The sequence below is a fragment of the Petromyzon marinus genome, chromosome 34, assembly GCF_048934315.1.
Source record: "Petromyzon marinus isolate PM22_M1 ecotype Great Lakes invasive population chromosome 34, UKy_Petmar_22M1.pri1.0, whole genome shotgun sequence".
Lineage (NCBI taxonomy): Eukaryota > Metazoa > Chordata > Hyperoartia > Petromyzontiformes > Petromyzontidae > Petromyzon > Petromyzon marinus.
The window spans coordinates 8,096,769-8,117,386 of NC_133700.1; the positions used below are offsets into that span (position 1 = coordinate 8,096,769).

General features: G+C 49.6%; 2 protein-coding genes across 2 annotated transcripts in view; both read left to right on the forward strand.

The window, feature by feature from the left end:
• Positions 1 to 20,618, forward strand: part of LOC116948663 (homeobox protein Hox-A3-like) — a 232,717-nt gene that overhangs the window by 30,295 nt on the left and 181,804 nt on the right. The gene's annotated exons all lie outside the window — the stretch shown is intronic.
• LOC116948664 (homeobox protein Hox-B4) lies at positions 2,714 to 18,885 on the forward strand. The gene is made up of 2 exons (XM_032965574.2): positions 2,714 to 3,909; positions 12,133 to 18,885. The coding sequence occupies exons 1-2, from the start codon at positions 3,366 to 3,368 to the stop codon at positions 12,420 to 12,422; spliced, it is 834 nt and encodes a 277-aa protein (XP_032821465.2). The 5' UTR covers positions 2,714 to 3,365; the 3' UTR covers positions 12,423 to 18,885.

Genomic DNA, 20,618 nt, shown 5'->3' on the forward strand with positions numbered 1-20,618 from the left:
ACACAGTACACCCCTGCACACACAGTACACTACTAAACACAGTACACATAGTACACACACACAGTACACATACACACAGTCCACATAATACACACACAGTACGCCCACACACAGTACACATCCAGTACACAATGTTGTCCTACGACCGACCGCATAGAGTGAATTTAAAGCGCATAGAACGAATTTTCAGTAGAAATAGGTTCGGCGCTACATCGCACAAAGCGAACCCGCATACAGCGAGAGGGGGGGGGGAGGTGGGACCTGTTTATGCATAGACACACACAGACGGACACATGGACAAAGAACACACACGGGCGTCCGTATATGCTCACTCGAGACGTACATGTCGATGCGCAGAGACACACGTGTGCCTTCATACAGAGACGTAACAGAGATACGACAACCGGCGATTGACGTCACCACGGCGCTTGTGCCAGGCTGGGTGCACTTTGAGGTCACGCGAAGTGTCGAAGGCCCTCGCTGGCAGGAGGTCACGGCGCAGACCCAGGTGCCGTGGGTTCACCGACTGAGATGCGTGGCCGATGCATCACCCCGTGCCTCCCCTTTCCTTGCCAACTCGCCGTGAATGTCGCCGGACGGCGCTCCGCTCATTGTTGTGAGCGTCGCTCCTCAGACACACACCGACACAAAGACAAAGATGCCACCCCCCCAACCCCCCCCCCCCCCCCCGTGTAACCTTAACAAACTGTTGGGGCAAGTGCTGTTAGCGAGCAGCTATGAAGGCCGGCACGGCACACGAGAGGGGGTGGGTGGCCAGGACCACGCCCGGCCGCCTTTGTCTCCCTAGTGGCGATGCTTAATAACTGCACGATGTACTCATTCGAGGCTGAGCCGACCTAGGGGAGGCCCAGGACCACAAGCATACAGACATATTTGCCCGCATACGCACACATAGAAATATACTCCCATAGACGCGCAGTTACACTTGCATACACACACATACACACACATACACACCTGACATACACACACTCAAGCGTTATTGTTTCTGAAGGACAGATGCCTACTCTGGAATAGTCGATTCGGTTGTGTCGGCTCATATATTCGCCGCTGCTACTACGACAGCTACTACCACTGCTGCTGATACTATTGATACTATTGGTGCAACTGCTATGACTACTCCCTGCTGTGTGACTGCTGCTACTACAGCCACTGCTGCTGCTAACTACAACTGATGCTCATACTACTACTGCTACTTCTGCTGCTATTACAGCTGCTCCTATTGCACGCGGAGGCTTACGCAGGGTCCCCGGAGTACGCTGTGGTGAGCGCGACGGTGAGGATTGGGTAACGACTGGGTGAGGACTGCGTAGCGCATACGACTTAAGTTATGTCAGTTGTACCGCGTGCTGAGCGGATTGTATGTTTTCATGGGTGTATACCGTGGCTGAGTGGGAGTGTGTGTGTGTCACTCCCGGTTATACACTTTGCCCCGGTAGAAGTATTAAAGTTTACACAGACAAATACCCCCCCCCCCGCATTGCCTTTTAACAGACTGTCGGGGCAAGTGCTGTTAGCGAGCACTTTTGAAGTCTGGAACGGCACGCGAGGGGGTGGGTGGCCAGCGTCACGCCTGGCCGCCTTTGTCTCCCTAGTGACGATGTTTACACATCGCACCAGGTACTCGTTGAGGCTCAGGACCGGTTCAGATAATCGCCTCTGGTGGTGGCCGTGAGCGGGATTCGAACTCGGGTATCTGCCGGGTTCGTAGTGCAACGCGCTAACCGCTGCACCACCGCTCCCCATACACACCACACACTCCCACTCACTCATCCACCCATCCACTAACGCGCCTACACATTCACTCAGCCACTCACCCTCCCACCTACCTATACCCTCCCTCTGATCCACTCACCCACCCAATCACTCACCCCCAACTACCCACCCACCCAATCACTGACCCAACTATCCACCCAATCACTGACCCAACTACCCACCAACCAACCCACTCGCACACAGCCCCCATCTGCTCACCCTCCTATCCTCCACTCACACCTCTAGTCACCCTCTCACCATCTCGCAAACTCGCCAAACTCACTCACCAATGCACCAACTCACTGACCCACCCATCCATCAACTCCCCCACCCATTCACCCTCTCACCCACCCAACCTCACCCCACCCACCCTCTCTCAACGTCGCCTGCTATGTCATCCACCCATCCACCAACTCTACCACCCATCCACTCACCCACCCTCTCCCAACCTTGCCTGCGATGTCATCCACGAATCCACCAACTCCACCACCCATCCACTCACCCACCCACCCCACCCTACCCATCCTCTCCCAACGTTGCACCACTATACCATCCACCAACTCACTTACTCACCCATCCACCTACTCACCCACCCACCCACACTACCCTCCCACGTACACCCACCCACCCAACCTCACCCCACCCACCCTCTCCCAACATTGCCCCACTGTACAGTCCACCAACTCACTCACTCGCCCACCTATCCACCAACTCACCAACTGCCTCACCCATTCGCTCACCCACCCACTCACTCACCCACCCACCCACGCATCCACCCAACTGCCCCACCCACCCATCAACTCACCCACTCACTCACCCACCCACCCACACACCCCACCCTCCCACCTACACGCACCCTACCTCACCCCACCCACCCACCCTCTCCCAACATTGCCCCACTATATCATCCATCAAACTCTGCTGCAGCTCGCCCTGTTCCTCTACACTTGCACCATCTCGCTATTGGCCATCGCTCGTCACATGTAAGCGAACCGGGGGGGGCAGTCGTGAGTCGGGAGAGTGGAAGAGAGAGAGGGGAAGAGAGAAGGGGGAGAGGGAGAGAGAGTGTGTGTGTGTGGGAGAGTGCATTAAAAAAAAACATGTTATATTAATAAACAGTACTATATAATAATTATCATCATCATCATCACCTTCATCATTGTCATCCGCAGTAGTAACAATTCATGTTATATTAGCAGTGTCAACAACTTAGACGCGCGCACGCGCGCACAAGGCAGGAACGAGCGACTGTCACGCGCACACGGAGAGAGACGAGAGAGACCGTCGAGACGACAAACAGTTTAATTTCTCAACTACAACTTTCACAACAACAACGACCATCGACCAATCAACCCAGAACAACAGATTGGCGTAAACAGGACCGGAGGAGATCGCGAGTCGAGCGCTCGAATCGAGAGAGAGAGAGAACGGAGAGACACCGCGACGGGAAGAGAGGGGAGAGACAGAGAGAGAGAACGCAGACAAAAGCCAGCGCCACAGACGGGCGAGCGAGCGAAGCGAAAGGAGAAAGGAGAGAGCGAGCGAGACGAGACGGAACAAGCGGACAGCCCTACTTTACCCGATTGAACATGATGAGTTCGTACTTAATGAACAGGAGCTACGTGGAACCAAAATTCCCGCCGTGCGAGGAATACTCCCAGAGTAGCTACATCTCCGAGGGTCCTGCCGTAGAGTTCTTCGCGAGCGAGAGGCGCGGTCTCGAATGCGCCCCGGGCGGACCGGGCAGCTATCAAAGTTGCGACGGAGTCGTGGACTCGAGTCCACCGAGGAGCGGGGTCATCCCACCCCTCGTCCCGCCGCCGCCTACGACCCGTGGCCCGAGTCTGACCCCTAACCTCGACTCGACCCCGAGCGCTCCGGCAACGGCCGCCGCGGTCGTCGCTTCGACGGCGGCGGCTGCGGCGGCGGCTGCGGCGGCGGCGGCTCTGGGGGTCTCCTCGACCCCACGGGGTCGGGAGTCGGGAGCAGGGGCTGAGACTCGGGGAGCCATGAGGGCTCGAGAGGGTGGAGGAGGTGGCGGTGGTGACAGGCGAAGGGACTCGCCCGAGAGGATGGCGACCCCCGTGGTTTACCCGTGGATGAAGAAGATTCATGTCGGTGGTGGAGGCGCGGGTGAGACGACGATTTGTGTTGCGCCTTGTGTGTGTGTGTCATTGTGTGTGTGTGTCTTTGTGTGCGTGTGTGTGTGTCTTTGTGTGTGTGTGTCTTTGTGTGCGTGTGTGTGTGTCTTTGTGTGTGTGTGTCTTTGTGTGCGTCTTTGTGTGTGTGTGTTTGTGCCTTTGCGCGCGCGCGCGTGTGTGGCTATGTGTGTGCGCGTGTGTCCGTGTGTTATGTCTCTTGGAGCTTGTGTCTGTCTCTTTGTGTGTTGTGTGTGTCTCTTTGTGTTTGTGTTAATGCGCGTTTGTGTCTATTTGTGTGCGCGTGTGTCTGTGTCTATTTGTCCGTGTGTTATGTCTGTTTGAGCTTGTGTCTGTGTCTCTTTGTGTGTTGTGTGTGTCTCTTTGTGCTTGTGTTAGTGCTTGTTTGTGTCTATTTGTGTGTGCTTATGTCTCTTTGTGTGTTGTGTATGTGCCTATTTGTGTGTAAAGCGTGTCTGTGTGTTGTGTCGATGTATGTGTGTACTGTGTTGTGTCTCTGTGCGTGTACTATGTGTGTGTCGATTTGCGTTTGGGTGAGTTTGCATGCGCGTTTGTGTATATTTGTGTTTGTGCCCTTGTGTGCGTGTATGTCCATCTCTGTCATGTGTGTCAGTGCGTTTGCACTGTGTGTATGTATGCGTCTGTGCATGTGTGCTCATGTACTGCGTTAATGTACATATGCATCACGTGTGTGCATGTGTGTCAGTGTATATGTTTGTGTATGCGTGTATGTATGTATGTGTCTGTACATGTGTGTCTCCCTTATGCATGTGTATCTGTCATTGTGTGTGTGTGTGTTCGTTGTCTGTTGTGCGTGTCTTTACTCTGTGCCTGCTTGTGCCTGTGTCAAAGCTGTGTGTTGTTTTATGCGTGCGTGTTTGTGCGTGTTGTGTTATTGTCGGATGGGTTTGGTGTGCGTGTTTACGTGTGTGTGTGGTTGTTCTTGTGTTATTGTCGTTATGGATGTATGTGGTGTGCGTGTTTATGTGCTCGCATTGTGTTGCGTCTGTGTGTTTAGTGTGTAAAGCACTATTATTGTGTTTCTACATGCGTCTTACACATATATTATGCATGTCAATGTACAGTATTGTGTCTAATGCAACTATACTGTAATATCTATCGGATCACTGTGTCTTAGTTATGTAATGCAAATAGCGTTTTGTGTAAGTATTGATTTGCGTGTGTTTGTGTTGCTTTAGTTATGTATGTATAATAAAATACTATTTTAAATGTCTAATATTTATATTATTGCACGTTATGCATGCTCTAGCGGTTTGTGTGTGTTTTATGTTTTTAAACATATAGGTTTACATATATAGGACACTGAATTGCCCTATATGCATATGTCTGTGCATGTATGTGCATTTATTTTTTTATATTACATACATGTATCATCCTATGTAACACATATGTCTGCATGTATATATGTACACCCATATATATGGGTATATATACACACCCGTAACTCTTTGTACGTGTCTATACATGTGTATATATGTACGTATACGTACATGTGTTTATATCCACATTAATCTATTTATATATATATACCCATATATGTATGTATGTATCGGTATACATGCATACCCGTGTTATGTATATATGGTTGCATAAATATGCATGTGTATTATATAATAGTAAGAAAACATGGCTATACATGCATACCCACGTGTAAATACACACACGTGTGTACATTTATATGCGTTAAAGATTTTCAGGCTTATCGGTGTTGTTCACTTAGCTATCAATCAACCAGCAAATTAGTGACACGCTAATTACACGGGAATGTACATAGCTAACTGACCGTCGCTTTTCCATGCGAACTATATCAGCATCGGCGTTGTGCCCTCTACAACCGTTGGTGCCAATCATCAAACATGCACCAGCTACCTTTCAAGTATCGCTAAATCTCCTCACCCCCCCCCCCCGAACTCTGTGAATTTTAATTCCACATTACTATGGTGGGGCTTGCGTGTCCATTCATAAAAGCAAACCACTGTTGGCTTTCCCCAGCCCAAAACTAACAAAAAAAACTAGTACCTATTTTATCGCCCCCCTCCCCCCCCCGATCGAGATAATCAGTTGATACGATGACTTATAAACTCGCAGCAGCCCAAACCATCAGGATGTGAACTCGCACCTTCAGATAGATCGCGAAGCAGTCTCGCTTTATTACCGTACAGCAGTCAATTAGTATCATCATCACCATCAACGTTGTTATTGATCGTTCATTGCAGGCCAAATTTACGCCAAAGCAGGCGCACTTCACCCCGCGGTTATATCCGCCCAATGCGATAACGAATTCCTCAATCGCATCGCCAACCTTTAAGAAAAAAAAACAATGAACAATAACAATAAATGATTCGTAATATTAAAAACCGCCACACAACGCGCTGCGTGGATGTTGGGCAATTGGGTTGCGATGGTGTTGCTGCTGCTGCTGCTGCGTTGGGACACAGACCTTGTTGTTCTAACGGAGCGCCCTTGCCACCAACAACTCCACCACGGGCACCAAGAACCTTGGTTGCTGACGATCCTCAGAAAAGTGGAGGCCTGCCAAGAGGGAATGAGTGAGTGAATGATTGAATGAACGAGTGAATAAATGCCCGAGCGAATGAACGAGTCAATGAGTAAGTGAATGGACGGATGAGTGAATGAACGAGCCAATGAGGAAGTGAATGAATGGATGAGCGAATGAACGAGTGAATGAACGAATTAATTAATGAGTGAATGAGTAAGTGAATGAGAAAGTGAATGAGTAAGTGAGTGAATGAGTGACTGAGCGAACGAGTGAAATAGTGAGTGAATCAATTCACGAGTGAAGTGTCGGATGAAATTGGTCGGCCAATCACCATAGCCACGACAAGCCTAAACATGTGCTGTATTATAGACTGTATATAATTACAGTTAACGAATGATTATCAATAATATATACTGTGCATATAATGTGTATCAATCATTTTAACCACCTGGGTCTCCCTATAGCCAAACCAATGCACAATATACAACTCTCCTTCGTTCTATGCGATAGTGGTGGTAGTAGTAGTAGTAGATGCGTTCCAAAAAAGAGGCACACAAAGCGAAAACGCACGAGGAGACAGCTGCCTGCCGAGTAGCGCACACAGCACACACGCAGTGTACAACGCAGCGTGCGCAGCACACACACAGTACACACACACACAGCACACACGCAGTACACACACACAGCACACACGCAGTACACAACACAGCGCGCACAGTACACACACAGCACACACGCAGTACACACACACAGCACACACGCAGTACACAACGCAGCGCGCACAGCACACACGCAGTACACACACACAGCACACACGCAGTACACAACGCAGCGCGCACAGCACACACACAGCACACACACAGTACACACACAGCACACATGCAGTGCACACGCAGCGCGCACAGCACACACACAGCACACACACAGTACACACACACAGTACACACGCAGTACACAACACAGCGCGCACAGTACACACACAGTACACACACAGTACACACGCAGTACACAACACAGCGCGCACAGTACACACACAGTACACACACACAGTACACACGCAGTACACACACAATACACACACAGCACACACGCAGTACACAACGCAGCGCGCACAGCACACACACAGCACACACACAATACACACACAGCACACACGCAGTGCACACGCACGCAGCGCGCACAGTACACACACAGCACACACACAGTACACAACGCAGCGCGCACAGTATACACACAGTACACATGCAGTACACAACACAGTGTGCACAGCACACACACAGCACACACACAGTACACACACAGTACACACACACAGTACACACACACAGTACACACACAGCACACACAGTACACACAGTACACACACAGTACACACACACAGTACACACACAGTACACACACACAGAGCACACACACAGTACACACACACAGTACACACACAGTACACACACACAGTACACACACAGTACACACACAGCACACACAGTACACACACACAGTACACACACACACACAGTACACACACACAGTACACACACACACAGTACACACACACACACAGTACACACACAGTACACACACACAGCACACACAGTACACACACACACAGTACACACACACAGTACACACACACAGTACACACACAGTACACACACACACACAGTACACACACAATGTTGTCCCGTATCCGACTGCTTAGCCGCATGTAGAGTGACTTCAAACCGCATAATAATAACAACAACATAGCGAACTTTTGGTAGAAATACATTGGCCGCATATAATGCATACAGCACAAAATCGGACAAATCCATAGAGCGACTAAAACCCCGTTTTAGTATATCGTCTTAAGGCTTAGTCAGGCTTTATTTAATACATCAACATTTATAGATGTTATCCTTGTAATATTGTTATTGGCACAACAAACCTGTCAACCCCTTATCAGTGCCCTACCTTATTACAGACCAATTCTAGACCGTATTGGTCACCCCGTGCCCCTTATAAATCCCAACGTTTATCCTACAAAGTCCCATCACAAGGGAGGAACACAAACAAATAGACGATATGTTTCTTTTAACCCATATTGAAACGGCTGTATGCCGTATGGACCCGAAACACTCAATTTCCCCGTACAAGAATACGGGCTAAACCGTGTGGGTTGACAGCTAATGATATAACCACCACCCATGATACATCTTACGCCACCAGATCAACCGCAGTGTAGCCGCCCATATTTATCGGATCTCACATAAAACCTCAGCAGGCTTTGAGCCTGGCTCGTGGCTCGTTTAGAATCACCGACTTGGGCCACCAAGAGATGGCAGCACAGCGACTGGTTTTCTTGAATCCGTCTGTGCAGCGCTTTTGAATGTCACCCCCCCCCGCCCCCCCACTCGGGACACGCGCCGTGTGAGTTACCGCTCGAACGGGCGAAATCCAAAACTTGACAGCCATTCTCATTGTTGTCAATCGCACAGATGCCTACCATTGCTTGCTTGCCCAAAACGTCGGTCTATTCGGTATATACCTACTTACACACGCAGTAATCGAGCATTAATAAACGCTCAATTGGGTCGTTGCACGATGTCAGAATCAAAATCAGAATCTTGATCTCATACCGGAAGAATCCGATGAGCTATAAAGCTCTTTTATCCCCCACGGATGTAGTGCAGCGGGGGCGGGACCATCGTGACGAGGTTGGGCTATCCAGACAGACCGTGCGAGGCTTTGCCCGGGTAAATAAAAGAGAGAGAAGTCGTTACAAGTTCACGGGCCGGCCAAGAGGAAAGTCTTTGTGTAGCCGCCAGGGCGCTTTATTGATTAGCTCAAGTGACTAATTGCCTCGAGAATTAACGCCCGTGTCGCCAAACAATCGCACCCCCAGTTCACATCCCGTTCTCTCCAATCGCTTTGCTCCTAAACTCAAGTATATATATAGATTTTATTTTTTTACCAGGTAAGCCCCCCACTGAGCTCTCTATATAGCTTGTTTTTCAGAAGCGACCTGGCCGCAAAATGACATCTCAACGAAGTGGCTTATCACGTGGAAATCTGTAGCAGCCAAATACCCTGAAACGCGCCACGTTGATCCTTAATGTGCATGGAGGGGATAAACCCGGAAGACGCGGAGAAAAATCCACGCGACCACGGGGAGAGAGATTCACCCAAACTCCAAATATACAGCAGGCGTCACGGGTCTGGATCGTACCCACGACCTCCTGCATACCCAGCGAGGTAGTCGACATCTCCTGGCCACCGTGGCGAGATGTTGTTCTCGGGGTAATGTTACCACGTCCGTGGAGGGGGTTACAAGGGAGGTGACAGGAGGGGCTGGAGGGGAATGGTGGTTCCTGATAACTCCTCGGAAAATTCTGCATCAGACTACAAGAGAACAAAAAAAACATTGTGATATAAAATGTTAATTACACACGTATATATGTAAAAAAAAAAGCTTTGAAGTGACGGAACTGACGCACGACTCCGTTCCCCTCCATTCTTTCCGCTACGTTCCTGACCCCAACTCGAACCCTAACACTCTTAAGGCTGGTGGTGAGCGGGTAACCATTCAAGTTGGGGGTGTGTGTGTGTGCGCGCGCGCGCGCGTGTAGTGGCGTTACTTGCAATGATTTATGGCACGCGGTTCTGGCTTGAACGTGATATATGTATTTGTGTTGTGTGCGTGTGTGCATGTGTGGATGTGTGTTTAAATGTACGAGGAGCGGTGGCGCAGCGGTTAGCGCGCCGCCGCTACAAACCCGGCGACCGGAGAGTTCAATTCTCGCTCACGGCCAACACCGGTAACGATTATTTGAACCGGTGCTGGGCCTCCCCTAGATCAACTCGGCCTAAAATGAGTAGCCAATGCGGTGGGTGTTCGTCGCCACTGGGAAGACAAAGGCGGCCGGGCGTGGTGCTGGCCACCCGCCCCTTCATGTGCCGTGCCGTCCTTCATAGGTGCTCGCGGACAGCACTTGCCCAAACAGTCTGTTAAGGCTACACGGGGGATCTTTGTCTTTTTGTTCGCTGTGTGTGTACCAATTTTATTCTGTATGTTTAAGTCAACATTTATGTACATGTCTCTTACACGCGTCTACATAGTTGTGTGCGATGCACGTATCCGTACATGCATGCATATGTACTAAGTAGTATAGAGTATTTACTATTGCAGCTGCTTTGAGGGCGATGCGCTAGCACCACTGCCAATACCTGCAGAAGGAGCATTGCCCGACACGTCGCCGATTATACATTTTTTTTATTCAAGCGTGTGCAATTGGTTATATATAGAAAGATATTTATCATGGGATTTGTTTATAATAGTACCCTAAATGTATGCGTTAAGACCTACGTACGCGCGTTCACGTGTGGCCTACGTATGGGCCCTGCGTGTGCGCTAATGCGATCCGTCTGGCATAAATATGCACGGCTGTGTGCATTTTGTGAGCCAATGCGTCGTGTGAACCTTTACAAGGTTATACGCGTGGAGAAACATGTGTGTATGTATGAGTGTGTATGTATATATGCAGTAGGTGCACCTAGCCTGGCACAGGCGCCGTGGTGACGTCACCGCCAGTTAGTGACGAATGACGGTTGTTGTTGTGCAGTAGGTATTTGCTCAAGTAGACCGATGAGTATGTGTACGTATGTATAAAAAAACAGTGTACTTGTACTATGTGTAGTTTATTCGTACGGTCTGCGTATTATGCGTGTGCCCAGACATGCACGCTCATGTATTACATGCACATGCATGTAGGTGTGTATGTGCTATGTACATGTGCAAGTAGGTGTGTATGGCCTCCCCTAGGTCGACTCAGCCTCAAATTAGTACCTGGTGTGGTGCATAAGGATCGCCACGTGAGAGACAAAGGCGGCCGGGAGGACGTGGTGCTGGCCACCGACCCCATCGTGTGCCGTGTCTGCCTTCAAAAGTGCTCGCTAACAGCACTTGCCCCAACAGCCTGTTGAGGCTATACAGGGGGATCTTTGTCTTTGTTGTGCATGCCTTTGTGCTAAGCCTATGCATTTAAGTGTATGTATGCTTGTTTATATGCGTACACATAAGTCATGTATACCCATATACTGTATGTGTGATACATGCACACGCACTGTGTGTGCACGTGGCGACTAGCACACTTGGAGGTCACGTGCGGGTTTAATGACCTCCATTCTGCTTCCCTCCCCCACCTTAACTACCTCCATTAAACCCCCACCTCAACCACCACCACAAACCAAACACCACGAACTACCAACAACCACCACTAAACACTAACCAACCACCACGGCCTATCCAACCACCATGAATCACCACCGCCTACCAAACACTACCAACCACCATTACCACCAACCACCACCAATAATCATCGCCACTATCACCAACCACCACTACTAATCACCACCATCTACCAAACACAACAATCAAATATAACTATACCTCCCTCACCACGACCACCACCAATCAACCACCAACAACCACCTCAATTACCTCCTTCACTGTCCACCCTCAACCACCACTCATCATCACCACACTTTCACTGCCCACCAAACCAACCATCTACCACCCTCAACCACCACCCAAATCCACAAACCACCTCCCTCGCTGCACACTAAACAAACCATCTACCAACCTCAACCACCCTCGACCACCACCACCTCCACCACCCACCGAACTGCACCCACCCGCAGTCGACTCCGAGACCCAGGGACACGAGACCAAACGGGCGCGCACGGCCTACACGCGTCAGCAGGTGCTGGAGCTCGAGAAGGAGTTCCACTTCAACCGCTACCTCACGCGGCGGCGCCGCCTGGAGATCGCTCACTCGCTGGCGCTGAGCGAGCGCCAGGTCAAGATCTGGTTCCAGAACCGGAGGATGAAGTGGAAGAAAGACCACAAACTGCCCAACACCAAGATGAGGCCGGGTCCTCCCGGACTTCCCCAGGGTCTGTCTCATCGCCCCGACTGCAGTAGAACATAAATAATTACAGATGAAATGAAGACAGAGAAAGAGAGAGCTATAGACAGATTCCCCTGCGTGCGTTGTTCGCGAATGCTTGTTTTATTTTGAGGAGTTAGGCCCAGCCTGGTCCTATAGATCCAATCCTCCTTTCCTACATAGTGGCGGCCGCCATTTTGTTTTGAGTGGCATTAAAAAATGGGAACCAACTCAGGAGTTGGGGGGGGGGGGGATAAACATTTTGAGTTGGCTACAACGAAAGACGTGGTGCGTGTGTGTGTGTGTACATTGCCAGACAAAGGTGGCCGCGCTTGGCGCTGGCCACCCACCCTCCCTCGTGTGCTATGCCAGGCCTTCGTAGGGTGCCTCGCTAAAAGCACTTGCCCCAACGGTCATGTTAAAGGCAATACGGGAGATATTTTTTTGTGGGTTATTCACCTTGCCTGGCAGTAGGGCTGACATTTGCCCGTCACTTGGTGGCGAAAAGGGCGAGCGGTTGTTGTTTGTTGTTATTGGCTGCACCTAGCCTGGCACCAGCACCGTGGTGCGATCGCTTTATTTTCTTGGCGATCGGCGGGCTGTTGCGAACAGCCGTTGGTGAATTGAGTATGCAAAGGGGGATATTTGCCGTCACCCTGCAAATCAATCGGATAGCTTGGATGAGAGGTCGAATCCATTGTTCTGAGGGTTTGTATGATATAATATGGTTCTAGTAGGGGTGTAACGATCGACCGATTGCAACTCAAACCTCTGGACCCCTACCCTGGAACCCTGATTAAATGTCAATGCAGGACCGTGGATACATCCAATCGACGATCATATTTTGTATCTCGTTTCAGTTTTTTTCTTCTTCTTACCATGCAGCTCCTCTGTACGTGTACTGTATAGGTCTGTGACGATCCACCCACGTGATTCCTGGTTGCAGTTGGGTTAAATAATATATAGTTTCTTACTCAAATTGTGATGAGTGGAATGTATAGCGGCCACCAGTGGCTGTGGGGGGGGGGGTGGTCACATTTAACTCCGATTTTAATCGACATGAACGTACGAATCGGTGTCAGGGTGGGATTCGCCACACGTGCAGTCCGAAGTTGATAATCGATGAATCACGTGCATGGTTAACACTCCGAAAAAACAACAACAAAAACAACCCAACAATAACGCCTTTGGCCAATCCACTGCTGGATGAAGACCGCCAACTCCACGTACATGGGGGTGGTCGTTGAAAGAGGTGGGTGGGGGGGAGAGTTTGTCTGTGGGTGGAGGAGGTGAAAGAGGAGGAAGGGGAGGAAGAGGGGAGGGAGGAGGAGACCAGAATCGTTTGTAGGTAACATTCGCCACTGATATCCAGCCGTGGCTTGCCAGGAATCGAACTCATGTGATCGGGTTGGCTGATATGTAGAGCGCAGTTGCGCGGACCGCGGCTCCACCACTCTACCCGCCCACCCATCGACACCACCACCCACCACCCCCCCACGTGCCCCTCCCTACTTCTGTTCGCAGCAAGAGGAGCTCACAGACTATGAACTTGACGCACGCGCGCGCACAAGGACGGTGATGCATTGGATTGAATTCAATGGTTATTTAATAAGCTAATCAGTCACAGACGGGTACCTATTGTTATTTGGAGGGACGACGTATACTTGTCAGTTACATTTTTAAAAATATATATTTAAAAAAGAATCATACCCGTAGGTTGAAACTTCATATTGAGTTTGTAACGTACGTGTTTGAGCTACGGCTCCCACTTCATGCCGAACGAGAGACGTTACAGGGTAGTTAAAGGCTTTTTTACGACCATGTTGGTTGCTGACCCGTTTGGCGCCGGTGCAAAGGCGAAATCAAAATCAAAACAGATGTTGCTTGGGCTGTCTCCGACACTGTGACGTCGAGGCGCGTCGCCCCCTCCCCCCCACCCCCCAAAACGCGGGGCACGGGGCGAGCGCCCCGATTCGCCGCGTTCCCTCGGGACGGCTGTGGCGGCAGGCGCCTTTGACTTGTAGATAACGAGAGGCAAAGAGTGCCGTGTTCGAACTTATGTTGTCATTCCCGAGCGGCTTCTCATGCACCCTTTTGTTCTGAGTGGAGTCGATACCTACTACGTCTTTGTATTGATAGTTGTACCAAATACTTTATTTAACCCGCTTAGAGATAGCTAAGTTAATGTATCATAATTGATGATGATGATATTATAAAAAAAGTGGTTGACCTATGGATGAACCGTCACCCGCCATGGGAATGTGGAATTAACGCCACCAGCTGTACGTTTACGTGAACACCGCCCAACTGTTTGTGCGTATCCATACACACGTCTGTTCATCGTTATTATTGTTTAAATAGCTATAATAATAATAATGGGACACATCAAATATAATGTTATCTTTTACTTTAAGCCAAAATCATAGTTTGTTGCTCGTAAACATACATATCCTACATACGACAATAATTGTGTACAAAATACCAGGTCTTATTTATTTCCTGCACACGCGATGTATGCACATACACATGCACACGCAGACACGCACACACACACCACCAGCAAACAACTGCACACCTTGATAAATTAATTCAAACAAAAAAAATTGTGAAATAAAATACATATTTGAAAAAGCCTTGCGTTTCGTTCACGAAGCAAGAGTCCCGGCCAGTTGTTGTTGTTGTTTTTAATTTCGTTACCGAGCGCCTCACGGTGGCGTTAAAGACTGCGTAAGAACCAGAGGGCGCGGTATTGATTAAGCATGGAGGGAGACAAAGACAAAGCTCCCCCGCATAGCCTTAACAGGGGACGGGGCAAGTGCTGTTTGCGAGTAGCGCCTATGAAGGCGATCAGGGCACACGAGGGTGGTGGGTGTCCAGCACCGCACCCGGACGCCTTCGTCTCTCCAGTGTCAATGTTTAATGCACACCGCAGCGGGTGCTAATTTGAGGCTGAGTCGACCTAGGGGAGGCCCAAGACCGGTTCAGATAAATCGTTACTGGTGTTCACAACCACACACACACACACCTTGAATATTTATTCTATCCATGCTTTGTGGATGTTTCGTGATAGATTCGCCCCATGCTGTGTGAACGCTTGGCCCGCTGTCCTGCATCACCGTTGAGGCGATTGGAAGGTCGCGTCTAGGGTTGGGGCAAAGTGTGGGTAACTCCCACCTCAATTCATCAAGACGACAACGACGCCTTCCTCGGTCAGTTGTGGAAAAGTCGGCTGAAATAATCTTAATTTTATTTCCTGTTTTTGTTTTGCCAGGTAAAGCCCACACTGACTTTCATAGTTCCTTTTCAGAAGCGACCTGGCCACAAATGATGGCTCAACGAAAGTGGCTTATCACGTGGAAATGTATCGCAGCCACACCTGAGAACTGTCGAGATTTCGACTCAAGTCCAGTAAGCACGGTCAACAGGGGCGCCGCTGTGGTGAGATGTTAACTACCTCGCCTGGTATGCAGGGGAGGGGTCTTGGGTTCGATCCCGACCCTGACGCCTGCTGCTGTATATTTGGAGTTTGCGTGTCCCTCCCCCTCTCTCTCTCTCTCTCCGTGGTAGCGTGGATTTTTCTCCGGGTCCTCCGGGGTTTCCCCTCCGCCATTTAGAATCAACGTCACGCTATTGGAGTATTTTGCTGCTATAGATTTTCATGCGATGATAAGCCACTTCGTTGAGCTATGATGTGTGGCCAGGTTGCTTCTGAAAAAGAGATACATAGCTCAGTTGGGGCTTTGCCTGGTGAAAACAAAAAAAAACATTAAAAAAAATCAGTTTCTTACAGCAGATCTGGTGAGTCATTGCAGGGCTGCGCCTTTATCGTATGCCACGTGGCTTAGATGCGCATGTGACCTGGAGATGTACAACAGATGTTCAGTCGAGACGCGGGTTGCCACGTGGAGAAGATCATCAATCCGAGATGACTCCTCCACCAAGTGTTTTGAAATGTTAACAACCTCTCCCTCTATTTCGTTATCCCCACGCACGGTGTTTATTGTTTGAGATGACCAAAAAAGGAAACAACATTTAGTTTGAATCAACCGAACTTTGTATTACTTGTTTGCCCGAGATATAAATATGGCCGATTCGGTGCACCAGCCTTCATCAGGAAGAATGAAACGGGGTTGCTTTTGTTTGTAAGACGAAGAAAAGAAAATACGTGAGCGTGATTCGTACAAATTTGCGGAAAATATCGCGCGCCATCATTGCATAATATGGCTATTTAAATTCCAAACCAGTGAGAGAGGGGGAGAGCAAGTGATAGTACAGACTAAAACATTTGAGCATTCGTGTTATTTAAGCTTACTGCGTGAGCAGTAGTAAAATATGGTATATATTCTATAATGCCAGGGTGTATAACGTCTCCAGAGTTGCACTATGTAGATCAGAAGTTTCGCCCACTATGAAGCGTCGGCGTGGATCTGCAGAGCCACGGGTGGTAAAAAAACGATGGCCCACGGGCCACAACCGGGCCCGCGACTCCATTTCACCCGCTCCCACCTGCAAGTGTCGACGTCACTCCTGTGTGAGCGCGCGTGTGCGGAGGTGTTGTGTAGGGGTGGTTGAAACAGGTAGGGGGTGGGGGGGGCGGATACGGCTGGCGCATCTGCCAGTCATCTCAGTCAGCCAACCCATGGCACCTGGCCCTGTCCCGTAACCTCCCGTGGAGGACACTTCACGTGGCCTTGAAGTGCACCTGGCCTGGCACAGGCGCCGTGGTGACGTCACCGTCACTTAGTGGCGAATGGGCGGGTGTTGGTATGGGAGCGGTGCACTCAGAACCCGGCGTCGACCCGAGTTCGATTCCCGGCTCGCGGCCACCAAACACCTAGTGACGATTGTCCTGAACCGGTCCTGGGCCTCCCTCCTCTAGGTAAACTCAGCCCCAAATGAGTGCCTGGGTGTGATGTGTAGAACATGGCCACTGGGAAGACAAAGGCGGCCGGGCATGGTGTTGACCACCCTCGCTTTACCGTACAGACCTTCACAGGCCCTCAATATTGAACACGGGCCCTTAAAGTCTGTTAAGGCTCTCCGGGGTGGAGGAAATCTTCGGGGGTTTTTTTTTTACCACAGATTTCTCTGAAAGTCGTTTTGGAGCCTCGATATTGGAGGAGGTTGCCCACCCCTGATACAGAGTGCTCAGGACTACGTAAGGGCACGTCTGTGAAACTCCTGGAGGTGAGTGAAGAAGAGCTTCATGGCTCGTCGGATTCCTCCAGTGCAGTGACATGTTCTGATTGTGAGCGGAGAGCGTGTGCGATGCACCGTGCATGCATAGGTTAATGGACACGGGGGAGATGCATCCGTCTCCGTTTAGAAGTGAGCATCAAACGTACGCGAAACGAATGGATAACGCCTCACAAATGTGCGATATATATGTGGACATCCTAAAGATCTTTAAAATGTATATAATGGATATTTGATTGGATTACTCCGTTATTGTTATTCGCATTAAACACAGTTCTTCGGGTTTTCGTTTTACTTTGAGAGCAGTCATTGATGATGTTGTTATTTTCAGCTTTCCATTTCGCTTCGACGCTATCTCTACTTGTGAATGTAGTTTCACATGTACGTGCAGCGTTCGGAGATACTGCAATGTGAAAGGCGCTTTCTACAATAGAGGTTATTGTTCATTATAAACCCACGAGCAAATACTGCACTGGAGTGCGGGCGGATAAGTGGTCACTGCAGGTATGTGACAGGTCGGATATGCGAGTTGGTATCCTGGTGGGTGGATGCTTGAGCGATGATGATCTTGCATTTGTGACTTTGCCCGAGATGACGATTGTGCTCACGTTTCCTAAGTTTGTGAGTCTTATTTATTTATTTGTTGTAGTTTTGGGGTAGTTTATAATCAGTTTGTTCCTTGTGATTGTACTCACTGATCGTCATTTTAACTATCATCACCACAACCATCTTTTTCATCATCCCAAACCACAATTATCATCATCTTCATCATAACCGTTATCACCAACATCGTTGTAGGTATCATCACGATGGCCACTATCATTGTCATCATCCTCACCACCACCATCATCACCATCATCACCATTATCATCACAACCACCATCATCATTACCACCACCACAATTGTCACCATCACCAACCACCATTATCATCACCACCATCGTCATAATTATCATCACGATCACCACCATAATTTCCATTACCTTCACCACCATTATCATCAACAGCATCATTATTATCGTCACCACCATCCACTCCATCCTCATCTCTGCTATCCCTTTTCCCCCGATTATCCCTTCCTTTTACAATGCTGTCCCTCTTATTTTCCGACCTTTCATCTCCTCTCTTCTTTCTGCCGTTCCGCGTGCATCGCATCCATGACTCTCCTCCCCTTCCCGTGGGTTTTAGCCACTGTGGCTACAACAGTCACTTGTGTTGTCACAGTACATGTGCGCTGGACATCTGTGAAAAAAAGAGCTTCATAGCTCATCGGATTCCTCCAGTCTAAATAAAGATTATGATTATGAAACTTAGAATTTGGTTCCTCTTTCATACCGTTCCCCCCCGCTCTTGATTTAATTTCTTACCCCACGCCAGATGAAACAGACGGAAATTAGTCCACGCTGCCCTGTGCTTCCTTCTGTCGGGGCGAGCCGGGGGCTGTGACGGCACCTCACCGACGCCCCACGGGAAGAAGGGAGCTTCACAGCATTCGTGCGGTTATCCACCAACCCTCACCTCCGCCGGTGATGGATTTGCATGCCACGTGCATAGCCACCGCCCACCACTGGCTCTGCGTTTTTATGTTCAACGCCGTTGTCGTCATCATCGGCACCGTGAGAATCTTCACGACCGTTGCCCTCTTGTCGTTGTGATTGTGGCTATCACTGTTCACGATTGTTACCCTGCCCCCGATGTACCACTGCACGGCAAGCGACCAACAAATCAAGCAATCGAGAGTTCCACTCAGATATCAAAATCAGACTTCCCTAAACTCACAGCCCGCTTTTGTCAATGCACTTCTGGATGGATGAACGCACAAAACACACCCCCCCCACACTTCTCTCCCCCTGGCATGCCATGTCCGTCAAGGTAGCGGTTGTTTGACCATACTTCACCACGCTGGTCAGTGTGGGTTTGGTGAAGGCAGGTGGGTTGGGTGGGTGCAAGGGTATGGTAGGAATATCCTACTCCGTGCCTGTAAGGTAGAGCCCACGCCTGTAACACCTGTTAGGCATGATCCTCCAGCTCAACCCCACGCACAGTGCAGGCTCAACGCATGCTTAACTTGCGATGCTGGACTTTCAATCCAGAACTCGCCGGCACCATCTAATGGAGCGGCAGTTGAAGCGATGGGCAAACTTCTGTCCAGCTTTCGTCCACACATCGGGACTACATGCGAAAACACTGGCTACCACAGTTACTCAATGGGCAGGAGCGGTTTTGCTAAATCTCTGTGTAATCCACCAACCCTCGCTGCCTCCACAGTGACGCAGCGAGGGTTGGTGGAGCACACAGAGAGGTCGTAAAGCTCCATTCCCGTGCGTGGATGTCGAGGAGGAGCCGTACCCCGACTTGCCACGCGTATGCGGAACGGCACAATGTGGACTCCACCTGTCCCATCCATATGGGATAGAGTGCGTCCCCCTCTCACACTCATCATACCATCATCTCACACTCATCATACCATCATCTCACACTCATCATATCATCATCACACACTAATAACGCCATCATCTCACACTCATTATACCATAATCTCACACTCGTCATACCACAATCTCACACTCATCATACCATAATCTCACACTCATCATACCATATTCTCACACTCATCACACCATCATCTCACACTCATCATACCATCATCTTACACTTATGTAACCATCATTTCACACCACACCATCATATCACACCACATCATCATCTCACACACACACCATCATCACATACACACACACACCACATCATCTTAAACCACTCCACAATCACCATCATCTCACACTCATCACACCAACACCTCACACCACTCATCACACCAACATCTCACATTCATCACACCAACATCTCACACTCATCACACCAACACCTCACACCACTCATCACACCAACACCTCACACTCATCACACCAACACCTCACACTCATCACACCATCATCTCACACTCATCACACCATCATCTCACACAACTCCACACCATCATCTACACTCATCACACCATCATCTCACACTCATCACACCATCATCTCACACTCATCACAC